The 12,646-nt window shown below is 40.4% G+C and overlaps 1 protein-coding gene across 1 annotated transcript; it reads left to right on the top strand.

The window, feature by feature from the left end:
• Positions 1-10,059: 10,059 nt before the first annotated feature.
• HSPB3 (heat shock protein family B (small) member 3) lies at positions 10,060-11,445 on the top strand. Its single transcript, XM_014964827.1, has 2 exons — positions 10,060-10,630; positions 10,749-11,445. Exon 1 carries the CDS (start codon positions 10,157-10,159, stop codon positions 10,607-10,609), a length of 453 nt encoding a protein of 150 aa, XP_014820313.1. The 5' UTR covers positions 10,060-10,156; the 3' UTR covers positions 10,610-10,630; positions 10,749-11,445.
• Positions 11,446-12,646: the final 1,201 nt, after the last annotated feature.

The raw sequence follows: 12,646 nt of genomic DNA, 5'->3' as shown, positions 1-12,646 counted from the left end.
GGGTTTAATATTTTTCCTAGAACTTTTTTTTTTTTTTTTTTTTTTTTTTTTTTTTTTTTTTTTTTTTTTTTTAAAAAAAAAAAAAAAAAAAAAAAAAAGCCATAGGCTGTAAACCACTGGTATGTGATTTAATAGTCTGCCATTGTTCTTAATCCTGTTATTGTTTTCTTTGCTATTTGTTTCCACAGCAAAATTCCAGCAGATAGAAAATGAATAGCAGTGAGACAGTGTGGAGTCCATCTGAAATTGTCTGGTGGTTCTTTCTCTCCTAGATTGTTGCTAGAATAAGGTTTAATCCTGCAATCTTTACTTCTCCCGTATCCTTACTGAATGCTCTGGGAATAGCAATGTGAGTAGGGAGCTGGCAAACTGGACACAATCACTCAGTATCCAATATCCAGCTGCTTTTGGCTACTATCACTCAGTTTATTTTGCTGAGTGAGAGCTTGCTTGTACACTAACAATCACATTTCCTCTGTTTTATAATATTTCTCTATCATTTTGTCTTTCATTCTTTTCTTCTTACTTCTCTATCTATCCATCAGTCATGCTCTGTATAACTGAGTATGTTTTGAATTGACACAAAATGCCAACAACACTGACTCTTTTGACTGTATGTCAAATCGCCACTGTGGTTTGTGGTTCTGCTTATGGTTAACTCTTCTGAATGACCTTCCTGTGGCTTTGTTCATGCCTAGCACAAAGAAGCCTCACCTCACTTTATAAATAACAGAGTTCATACTCTTTGGCCATTTGTCAGTAGCTTTGACCAGCCCCAAAGAACACTACAACCTATATGGAATAGCTGCCACACTTAAAAATGCCCAGTAAAGATCTGTGTTACTTTTTAAAACTTCTCTCCAAGAAAAGGTAATCACTTTAAAGTTAAGTATTACAACTATGACTACAGAACCATCCTATTAGCCTGCACTGACCTCATTTACCTACTCAGTACAGCAAAGATTACTATGGAAGAAGAACTTCTACTGTGAAACTAAAACAGTCTCTATAACATGGGAGTTAAATCCGCCTTTATAAACAGTATTGCTCTTGCATGATCTCACTACAAATATTTCATTTCTTGCACAACATGCTATCTAAACATAAACCTTAGGACAATAAAGTTTAATTAAGGATCTTCTGACCTTCGGTAGAACAACATACAAGCAATAGATTTTGCACAGCAACTCTGCTCTATGTTATTATAAAAATAGCTGTATTGATAAATATTTGTTGGAAGTATTGTAGTAATGGAAAGTAAGTGCTACCTTATCTACTAACCAGGTATCTGGTCATACGTTATAAATGTTTATGTTTACATAGATCATTGCTTTGAGAGTATGGTAAAGACTGAGGGAGATTCTGCTAGTAGGTTATATGATACAATGAGTTTTTTAAGAAGAAAAGTTAAGTCTCCCATTATTTTTTTCCCACCCTATTTGGTGTGGAGTCTTTGCATATAGGCAAGTGTAGAAAGCAGGCCAGAAGGCATGTTCTCAGATTTTTCAAATACTAACATGTATGAACAGAAGATCAAATATGAGAGAGGAGAAATAAGTTTTAAATTTCAGTCATAACACCTCATTAAAGCATTCGCTCCTCATGTCTGTGGAATATCATAACTGTCCAGGTCTTCTACATTAAAATTCACAGTAACCTTAATCTGTGACCTTAAAGAAAAGTCTGGCCAAGTGCTGTCTTCTGACCTGAACCTGTACTGTGAAAGAACACGTAATTTCAGAACTAGTACAGATGATAATGTTACAATTAAGGATGTAAATTCTACACTGATATACACTGTGTGCCACTCCAGTGATGATAAAAGTGGTTTATATATTAGAATTTGGTCCTTGGAGTTAACTGAAAACTCTATGTATGAAAAAGGATGTCTAACATCCCATTTTACAACATCTGCAGCCTTACTGGCATCACTGAAGTCAGGAAATTAAGACAATATGAAAATATTGTTCTAACTCCAACACTGAAGGAAATAACAGTTCTGACATAGGAGCCAGATTTTGGTTGGCTTTCTCCATATGGGCAGGCAAAGGGAGGCAGTATTTTTGCCAATGAATGATTGGCTTCACTTCTAAGACTGGAAACATGGGGGAAAGGCTGGCTTTGTGATACAGACACAAATGGCAAATAGAATGGAGTCATGGCTACCAACGACTTTTACATTATCCACTAAGCCAGCTTATGAAGACAGTATCAATCCCCTATCAGTCACTCTAAACATGACATTCTGGGGCAAGCCTTCCACTCTCATTACTGACCCACCCAGTCTCCAGCTCCTCCTTGTCAGTTAAAGATGCTCATCACAGAAGTTAATTTGTGAGATCCGTCGACACCAAACAGCACATTTATGTCACTCCAGAAAGGAATTCATAGCAAACTCTTCCTGTAAATCCTTCACAAATCACAGCAGTTGCTGTTTAAGTACTTTCTGGATGAGGTGCTTCTATCCTGAAGTCAGTAACTAGCCACCTTTCAGACCAACATGTTGACTCTCAGCCTCAATAAGTTTTAGGCTGAGTGATCAGGGATTCGTTGCTTGGCCTTAGAGAACCATCTTGGTGATGCATGGTGGTGGGTGACTTGTATGTTATTTGAAGAATTTTTAATGGATTCTAGATGCTACAGAAGAACCTCACTGATTCCAGTTCTACCTACAAGACACAGTCACAAAAGATGCCTTAAATCAGTAGCTTCATTTATCATCCAGTGCTGGTCCCAGGTGTTAGCTATAGCCATAGGCCACCTTCAGCTGATATCTCACTGGTAGCAAATACTCAGAAAGCATTAACCACAGCTCTAAAATTTCCTGAGTATACTGAAATACGGTTTGAATCTAGCACTCGTGTCATAATACAATGTTTTCATGGCAGCTGAGCAACAAAGCATATTCAGTTTTACCTTTAGTCCCTTCTAACACTTAAACATAGTGAAAATTTTAAATCTCACAATTCATTTAGTAAATTCTACTATTTTCTGGCAAGTGATTATTTTGACCAGCTTATCCAGAACATCTGTACACCATCGTACATGATTCATTCTAGCTATTTAACTTCAGCCTTTCTTCTTAGAAAAAACTAAATAAAATGAGATCATGGGGGTTTTGTGCTAATTACAGGTTAGCATGTTTTATGTGTAATTTAGGTCCCAGATTTTTCCAGCCTTTACCCCTGGAAGACTTAGGGAGTACCTGATTTCAAACAGCAGAAATATTCCTACTCTCAGAACTACGTAGGTGAGATTTTCAGTACTTTTATTTTTACTAAAGTGACTGACCTCAAAGCATGCAAATCTGACTATCTGATCCATGGAATAGATGTTTCGCATCCTAAATAAGCAAGTGAGCACTTGCTATGAAATTTAAACAAATCCAAAATAAATACACCAGTCTTACTGTATTCAACTGTCTTGAGTTATTCATATCAGGTCTCAAGTCAAGAATTCAGTAAGGCAGAGGAGGAGGAAACCTAAAAACTGGCATTCTTCTTGGAACAGCAGTTAATTTTTAACTGTTGAAAAATAAGATTGTTTCTACAGCAAGAGTGCATTAACATCCTGCCTTCCAGTGGCAAAACAGAGCTTCCAAGCCCCTGGGCACATCATTCTCTTTTAATTGTTCATTTCCTCTCTACTGTTCTGTGTGCAAGAAGTAAACAGATCATTATCACTCTAAATAAAATACTGCAGCTTGCTTTCTATAGGATTTCCTCAAGACTTTGTGAGGTACAGATGCATTTGCCTGTAACAGACATAAAAGTGCTTAAGAAACGAGCCATCTGAATAATAAAGCAAATGTTTGTAAAGACTTCCATGACATCACTTTAAAGTAACTTTTATAGTAACAGGAAATTTTAAAATCATTGTTTTACAAGTTGCATTTTTATTCCTTCACTGTTCTGTAAAGATGCTGCTCCAACAGCAGCTGTGGTGGTCCTGTCATCCCTCATCCTCATCCTTCATCTGCCCCTCTATCATCTCAACATGTCAAAAAACAGTCTTGTAATAGTGGATGTAGCGTATCAAAAGGATATTCCTATCCATGCTTACTTATATTTCTTATATAGTCTCCTAACAAATGAGCAAACACTTGATTCTTTCTTAGTGCAAAAACTGAGATTAGTTTTCCACTTCTTAAGAGGCCGCTAAAATTAGGAGATGGATTTTACAGTTGCAAGTGAGCATCAGTGCCCTGGAGAGATTTTCCAAGAGGCTGGGCAGATCCAGCTTTTTCCAGGGTTTGAAGGACATGACCCACAGACTGAAGCCTTCCTTCAGTGAAGCTGGCTGTATAACAACACAGCCTTTACAATTTGCAAGAAGTTTTGGAACACGGCATGAAAGAGCTTGCAGAGAGAGCTATGTTTTGATTCACTAATCAATAAAAATACCCTGTGATTGGAATGAGACATTAATAAAAAAGAATCCCTCAATAATTATTGAAAACAGAACACCTGATATCTGCTGATTAGGCACTTGCAGTAGTTGTGATTACATTCTTGATCCCTTCAGAGCTTTTATATATAATCCAGATTTAACAATCCATCTAAAAGAACAACTCATAGCTCTAAGTAATGAACTCAAAGTGACACAAGTAGAAGACAGTAATTTTCTCACTCTATAAAAATATATTAAATACCATGTGGAAAATAGCTCTTTACCATCCAGTTTCCATAAGTGCCATGCCACATTCCATTCTCACATATATTTCATTTTACTATCTAGCTCTTTAGTATCACCACAAAGCTTAAACTCCCATACTGGGTATAACAGAGCCAGCGCCAGTAAAACCCAAAGAGTCCTATTTGTTCTTACGTTTCTTACGTATTGCCAAGTCTGACATGACAGCACCTTTTTTGACCAACATATAAAGTAGATTATGAGTGACATCCTTGGGCGCTTTGGTAAAAGTAACTGCAGTGCTCTGCCTAAATTCATCTGCATAGTTACACAGCTGTCATTTGAATTTAGCCTGTTTGCTTTTGCTAGAAGTCTTGTTCACTTCATCTTTTTAGTTTTTTTCTCCTTTCAGCAGTTACTGAATTTAAATGGTAGTTGAAATAATACACACTTCTTTTGGGGGAATCAAGCATGCAGAGAATTCTAACAAGGCAATTTATTGTTTTAAAGTTGTACCAAGCAGGATGCACCTGTATTTCTTTAAGCTACGCCTCAAAAATATTTTATTCTCATGAGTTTGTGCACCTTACATTTTTGCAATTACAATACAGCTTTGACAGGATGCCTGCTTTCTATGTTTTCCACGAGTTCAACATGAATAGCTTCTTATGATGACATGGAAAGTTGGGCTTTCCATGGTGACAGCTAACACAGCTTTACCATGGGCGAATTATGCCTGACAAATTTGGTGGCCTTTTATGATGGTGTTACGGTCTTGGTGGATATAGGAAGAGCAACTGATGTCGGAAGAGCAACTGATGTCATCTACCTGAACTTGTGCAAAGTGTTTTGACACTGTCCCGCATGACATCCTTGTCTCTAAATTGGAGTGACATGGATTTGACAGACCACTCGGTGAATAAGGAATTGGCTGGATAGTCACTCCTGAAGACTTGTGGCCAAGGGCTTGATGTGCGAGTGGCGTTCCTCAGGGACCAGTACTGGGACCGGTGCTGTTTAACATATTTGTTGGCAACATGGACAGTGGGTTTGAGTGTATCTTCAGTAGGTTTGCCAACAACAGCAAGTTGTGTAGCATGGTTGACATGCTGGAGGGGAGGGATGCCATCCAGGACACGTTTGAGAGGTGGGCCTGTGTGAACCTCATGAAATTCTACAAGGCCAAGTGAAAGGTTCTGCACATGGGTCAGGGCAATCCCAAGCACAAATACAGGCTGGGCAGAGAATGGCTTGAAAGCACCCCTGAGGAGAAGCAGTTAGGGGTGTTGGTTGATGAGAAGCTCAACATGAGCTGGCAATGTGCACTCACAACCTAGAAAGCCAACTGCATCCTGGGCTGCATCAAAAGAAATGTAGCCAGTAGGTTGAGGGAGGTGATTCTGCCCTTGTGCTCCACTCTCCCAAGACCCCACCTGGAGTACTGTGTCCAGCTCTGGAGCCTTCAACGTAAGAAGAACATGAATCTGTTGGAGTCAATCCAGAGGAGGCCCATGAAGCTGATCTGAGGGCTGGAGCACCTCTCCTAGGGAGGACAGGCTGATAGAGTTGTGGTCTTTGAGCCTGGAGAAGAGAAGGCTCTGGGGAGACCCTGTGGGAGTGTTACAGTACCTAAAGGGGGCCTACAGGAGAGATGGGGAGGGACTCTTTATCATTGAGTGTAGTGAGGGATAGACCAGGGGCAACGGTTTAAACTGAAAGAGGGTAGATTTAGATTAGATACCAGGAAGAAAATTACAGTGTGAGGGTGGTGAGACACTGGCACAGGTTGCCCAGAGAAGCTGTGGATGCTCCATCCCTGGAGGTGTTCGAGGCCAGGCTGGATGGGGATTTGAGCAACCTGTTCTGGTGGGAGGTGTCCCCATTGCAGGGGGTTGGAATGAGCTAATCATTGAGGTTCCTTCCAACTCTAACCATTCTATGATTCTATAAATCAAATATTTATTTCCCCCCTCTCCATAACACTGAGAAGGAAAATTATATTAGTTTGAAAGTACCCTGTTGTAAGTTGAAATCTTGCAGTTCTCTTCCTTTGGTTTGCTTTAGAATCATAGAAACATACAATCATTCAGGTTGGAAGAGACCCTTGGGATCATCGAGTCCAACCATCTACCCTACTCTACATAGTCCTCCCCTACACCATATCCCTCAGTACCCCATCCAAACGTCCCTTAAACACCTCCAGGGATGGTGACTCAACCACCTCCCTGGGCAGCCTGTTCCAATGCCCGACCACTCTCTCTGTGAAAAATTCCTTCCTAATGTTCAATCTAACCCTACCCTGTTGGAGCTTGAAGCCGTTCCCTCTCGTTCTGTCGTTAATTACCTGTGAGAAGAGACCAGCACCGACCTCTCTACAGTGTCCTTTCAAGCAGTTGTAGAGAGTGATGAGGTCTCCCCTCAGCCTCCTCTTCCTCATACTAAACAGTCCCAGCTCCTTCAGCTGTTCCTCGTATGATTTGTCCTCCAGGCCCTTCCCTAGTTTGGTTGCCCTTTCTGCTGAAGTACCTGGCAGACTGGTGGCGTTATCTGGAGTTCCCATACAGCAGGCAGCTTCCCAGTTCCTTTCCGCAGCTATTTTCTCGTCTGGCCACAAGATGGCGGTGTGACAATTCCGTACTGGCACCCTGTTTGTCCCGGCCGCCTGTGGCGAGTGGTGGATGGATCCCCCTGCTTCCCTTTAAACATCCGCAACAGACTTTGAGACCACAAGGATGTGCCACCAGAGGAAAAGAGCATAAACTGGCAACTGCAAGGCCATGATAACTAATTGCCTCGCTTCGGTTTTGAGAGGAACAGCTCTGCAGTGCTGCCCACGCCAGTTAGTTGTTCCCCACCTTCTGCGTGGCACAGGGGGAAGCCTTCACGTGCACAGAAAACCAACGGAAGAGAACCCAAGGTACTGAGCTGGCAATGAAGGACGTTGATTCTGCTCCTGCCAGATCTGCTCCAAAGGTTTAAAACGACCTCAGTAATCAACTGCTTTTAAAATGCATTGCTTGACTGAAATATGCTATAGATATTTGCAGAGTACAGCAGCATAAGCGTCAAAAGTTCCTCAGTATTGCAGCACCACCTCCATATTTACATTTGAAAGCCCAATAATATATTCCAAATTGCTCATATATTTGCATTTCAAGTCTGTTTTCTTTTTCCAGTTGACACATTCTCCATGTTAGCAACACAGAGATAAGAAAGATTGTGATAATTCCTGAGCCCACAGACAGCAAACAGAGAGAAAAGGGGACTGGGACTGAGGAGAGAGCAAGATGGGAGAGCAGAAAGAGGTGACACGACTTCATTACCAAAATCTTTCAGATTCCTTGTCCTACAGAGTAGAAAGAGATCCTGTGAACTTCTGTAGAGCTTTGCGTATGACATGAATTTAAAGGGTATTCAAAGCATCTGTCATGCTAACTACACCAGATGGACAGTTCCAAATACGCTTAACACAGACATTTGAAAGACTAACACAACTGTTTATGGGAACAGATATAGCTGTCTCATAGTGAGCAGCCCTGAGGTGACGGTTTCTATTTTCATTTAAAGTCTAAGTATAGGCAAGTTTACCTTTTTCCAGAGAAGATGGGAATAATTAAAATAAAAAATAAATAAAAAAAAAGAAACAATGTGGTATTCCTGAACAGTACATTTATTAATGACGTGCAAAATTGAAGTAAAATAAGTCAGGCTATCATCACAGAATTCAGTAGGGACAGCAATAACTTTCAGCAACCTCTAAAAGTGTAATATCACAACCAACCAGGCACACTGCTTCACTTCAGGGTTAAAGTTTCCTCATCAAGTGAATCATTGGCTAGTGAAACAGAAAACAGCTGGTGAACAGACAATGGGCAAATCTCCAGGGTTTTTTTATCACTATTTTAGCAAGCCATACATTTGGAATTGCACTTTTAGATGATTTCTGGAGGACTGTTTGACAGGAGAGCAGCCAGTAGTAAAATAGAGTCACTCTCCTTTCCCACAATACTCAATCAAATAGTTGGCCATTAATTTAAGTTACCTTGAACATTTGATCTACCTTTGAAAATTTCCTTGCCTTGTGATATAGCCTTCATGAGTCTAAAATAAAATAGCAACCTTAGAACCTTAAGTGTAGATATGTCTGGTAATCTTGTTCTGTTATCAACTCAATAAAGAAGTTCATTCCTGATAACTATCGAAATTCAACTGCCTCTTTCTTTGTGAGTCCATTAGCAACCAAAGATCCCATATAAACTGACTTGCCATTTTCATGGTAATGGAAGACAAAAGGACAAGAGAGGGACAGAGCTCTGAAAAGCAACAGCCAAACAAGAAGGAATAAAAGTCTCACCTTTGATTATTTCTACCATTTGTGCAACTGAGGGAGATGAACAATTTTCACCATCAGTTGCTTTGTGCTTTACATTACCAAACCCAGCTAGAGGGATTTTCTAGCAAACATATTAAAATTTGGAAATGCTTTCCCTTTTCACTGCACTTTCCTCTTAGGTCTTGTTAACCAAGCTAGTAACACTTGTAGTCATTATAGAGCAGCAAGATGATTACACCACAGAGAGCCTTTGAGGTCACCAGTCCTGCTTCCCAGACACATGTGGTAGATGGGATCATAGATTCAAGCTGTTAAGCCCCATAAGATGAAGGTTACTGGGACAATGTGATAGCATCAAGGATCTGGAGCTGTCTTTACTATTCTGCTGGGGAAAAATAACTCTGCACTCTCCTGGCAGCTGTGAAAGATGATCTTCCACCGTAATTTTCCCTGCACTCTTGAGTCTGATTCCCTGACTGGCTGGAGAAGGCTGTGCCGTGTTTGTAGGTCACTAAGATTGCAGACTCAGCCCTTCAGGCACCCCCTCTTTGGGCAGGGATGGTTGCAATTCCCTCCTCCTGCCAACAAGACGTTTACCATGCCGGTGTTTCACCTATGGACAGCTTATGTGACAATGTCCAATACACTCGATAGTTTTATAGTTTACCGAAGCTGAAACCTGCTCCATTCCTACTGCCAAGCCGATGGAATCCCTTCCCTCGGTAACTTTGTATTTCAGTCAGAAGAAATATAGAGGTTTTATCTATTGCCATGTATCCCTTGTAAAAACAGAATCATTAAACTTCCATTTAAATCAAGGAATCTTTCCCATGAGTTGCCTCCTCGTTATTCGCAATGACAAACAGCACAATATTGCAATCACTGGAGGTGCGTTAGGATTTTGCTTTTACTTCTTACGCACAAAAGCCGTGCATATGTTGAAGCCACTCAAGACCCCAGCACTATAAATAGTGCTCTATTGTTAGCGGATAAAAGACGAAACAAGCCTCCTGGCATTGGAGCACGGCACGTCCTATTAAATGTTAAGCTCTGGCTGTGCTAAAAGTGAAAGGCGACATCCAGGGATAGCCCAGTCCGGGGGCGAGGCGCACGGCGGGGAAGAGCTTGCTCTGACTCCCCAGCTTCCCCGAAGCCAGGCGAGGAGCAGCAGCTTATCTGTCCCCCTCAGCAATGGCAGAAGCTGTTATAAGACACTGGGTGGAAACTCCCGTGCGCTACCAAGAGCAGTTTTCCACCCCAGAGCTGGAAGGGCACAAGCTGGACCACTTCTTATACGCTTTGCCGGGCCCTGCTACGGCGGCGCCGGGCAGCAGAAGGTGGATGGCAGAGAGCACGGCTGGGGACGGGCAGAGCCGCCGGGAGGAGGAGGAGGACACGCGCTTCCAGGTCTTGCTGGATGTGGTGCAGTTCCGCCCCGAAGACATCATTATCCAGACTTTTGAAGGCTGGCTCCTGATCAAAGCTCAGCACGGACCCAGGATGGACGAGCACGGTTTCGTGTCCAGAAGCTTTACCAGACAATACAAATTACCTAACGGAGTGGAGAACAAAGACTTGTCCGCGCTTTTCTGCCACGATGGTATTTTGGTTGTTGAAATGAAGAACTCGGTGGGAAAGAATTAGAACCTTGTCCCTAGTTTATTGGTGAGATAACAATCATTCTTAATATAGCAGCATAATATCATTCAAGCAATGCTGTAGGGTGTAGTAAGCGTGTGGCTGTATTTCCAGTGAAGGAAAAATCTTTGTATATATTTTTCAGGATGCTGAGTTCCATGTTTGATGTGAAATGTTAGACTGCTTGCCTCCAGCTACATATGTGATGGGAAGCCAGGCTTTTTGAACAGCAGAAAATTTAGGCGAGTCACAGCAAGAGAAAAAAAAGAAATCTATTTCATAACATATTGAAAATAAAGCACATTTATGAGTTCAGTAGGAAGAGTTGTATTTCTAAGGAGTACATATTTGTCAGACAGTACAATCATTAAAGAAGCAATAGACGGGTGGTGAGTCTTTTGGAAATTTGATTTATGTACTAAAACATCTGTTTTCTAATTTTTGAGGTTAAATTCTTTTTCCTTAGGCTCTGGAAGAGCACACAAACAGGAGGATACTATCAAGGAAAAAACCCTGTTTCCACAGTTCAAGCTTCTATACAAAAAACCCCTTGAGAAATTACTTTTTAGAGGTGTGTTGCATGTTTGAAACTATAAGAAAAAAAGAATAATTACTGACTATATTTGCTTGAAAACACGGTAACTAGAAATGATACTTTCTGTCAAAGACCAATTAATTTGAAAGAAAACATTCAAAGACATGTAGAAAATTATTTATGTTTAACATATTCTGCTATCGATTAGCAACTGAAGAAAAAACATGTTGCTTACAAATACTCAAAAGGATCAAATTCTTCCTTGTGAAACCCTGGAAATAAAAAGGCATTACTCTAGTGCATATTATTTTATTCTTAAGCATTTCGGGTATTCTTATTGTTCAATCAGATGATTTTTTTTTTCTTCATGTTTCTTGACAGTTTAGGCTGAAATGCCACAACTGTGTCTTCAAGAGCAATTTTTTCTGCCTTTGTGCCACTCTCGTCATATGAATGTGGGCTCTACATTAATTTAAGTACAGAGGGTCCTTACTGCAGACACAGGTTTAATTTCTATCCCGGTATCTCTCATTTCATGAAAGCAGTGGAGATGAAAAAAAAAATCCACCCACTGTGTCTAATATCTGGTCTTCTCAACATTAAAAAAAAAAGAATGCTGTTAAGTTAGTTTGAAAATACTCAAACATTTGAGGAGATCTGCAGCTGCAAGTCGACCTGCCTCCATTTATGTGTACTGGAGATGAGTATGACTGCTGTGCTATGAATAGTAAAGGAATGTGGAATGGAAAGTGCCAAGTTAAATACAGACTCTTTATGATAGCCATCTGCTGTTTGGACAAATCAAAACCAAATTCAAATGAAACTGAATACAAATACAATTTTAAGAATATGAGAAAAATCTGATGAGCAAAACCCAGGCTCTTGCTAGCTGAAGGCAGACAGTCCCTTTAGCTGGAAATGAAAGCCCTAAGCTTGTACCTCTGCACGTGACCATTCATTAGAAAGATTTATGTCATGGCTGTTTAGACTTGAAGATATTTGAAGCAATTGACTTTAGAAAACTGGATAGCCCGATTCTTGCATTTCATTTATTATTTGTGCTAAAACTTACAAGGAATTTGTACAAGAAATGCAGAATAAGGCCTGGATTGTAAATTTCCATCATGTGCAGTTATTTTATTTTTTCAATAGCGCAGAAGTCAAGAACCTAATGTTTTCTCACAAACCAAACCAAATATAAAACATATGTCCCTACATTTCCACTCAACCCACACTTTTCCCTCATATTGCCTGTGTTTAATTTGTGTATTGGTTTAAAGCAATAAATGGTCACGCTAGAAAATCAGATCTAGGTTTTCAACACTTTTAGGTCAAGAAGCTTCCTCAGTCAGGAATCTAATGGAAGATGTAACATGGATTTTAAAAAACGAATTCTAGATACAGATCTGGATTTAAACTTTGCACACCAACTTTATGAAAGCTCACAAGTTTAGACCCATGGTTTCCAAATCAGCTTATGGCACAACTGTTTGGGCAGAGTTCAGGAT

This window comes from Calidris pugnax, unplaced genomic scaffold (genome assembly GCF_001431845.1).
Source record: "Calidris pugnax isolate Ruff unplaced genomic scaffold, ASM143184v1 scaffold273, whole genome shotgun sequence".
Classification (NCBI taxonomy): Eukaryota; Metazoa; Chordata; class Aves; order Charadriiformes; family Scolopacidae; genus Calidris; species Calidris pugnax.
Note: the sequence above shows the minus strand (reverse complement) of the source record. Positions and strands in the feature narration are given on the sequence as shown.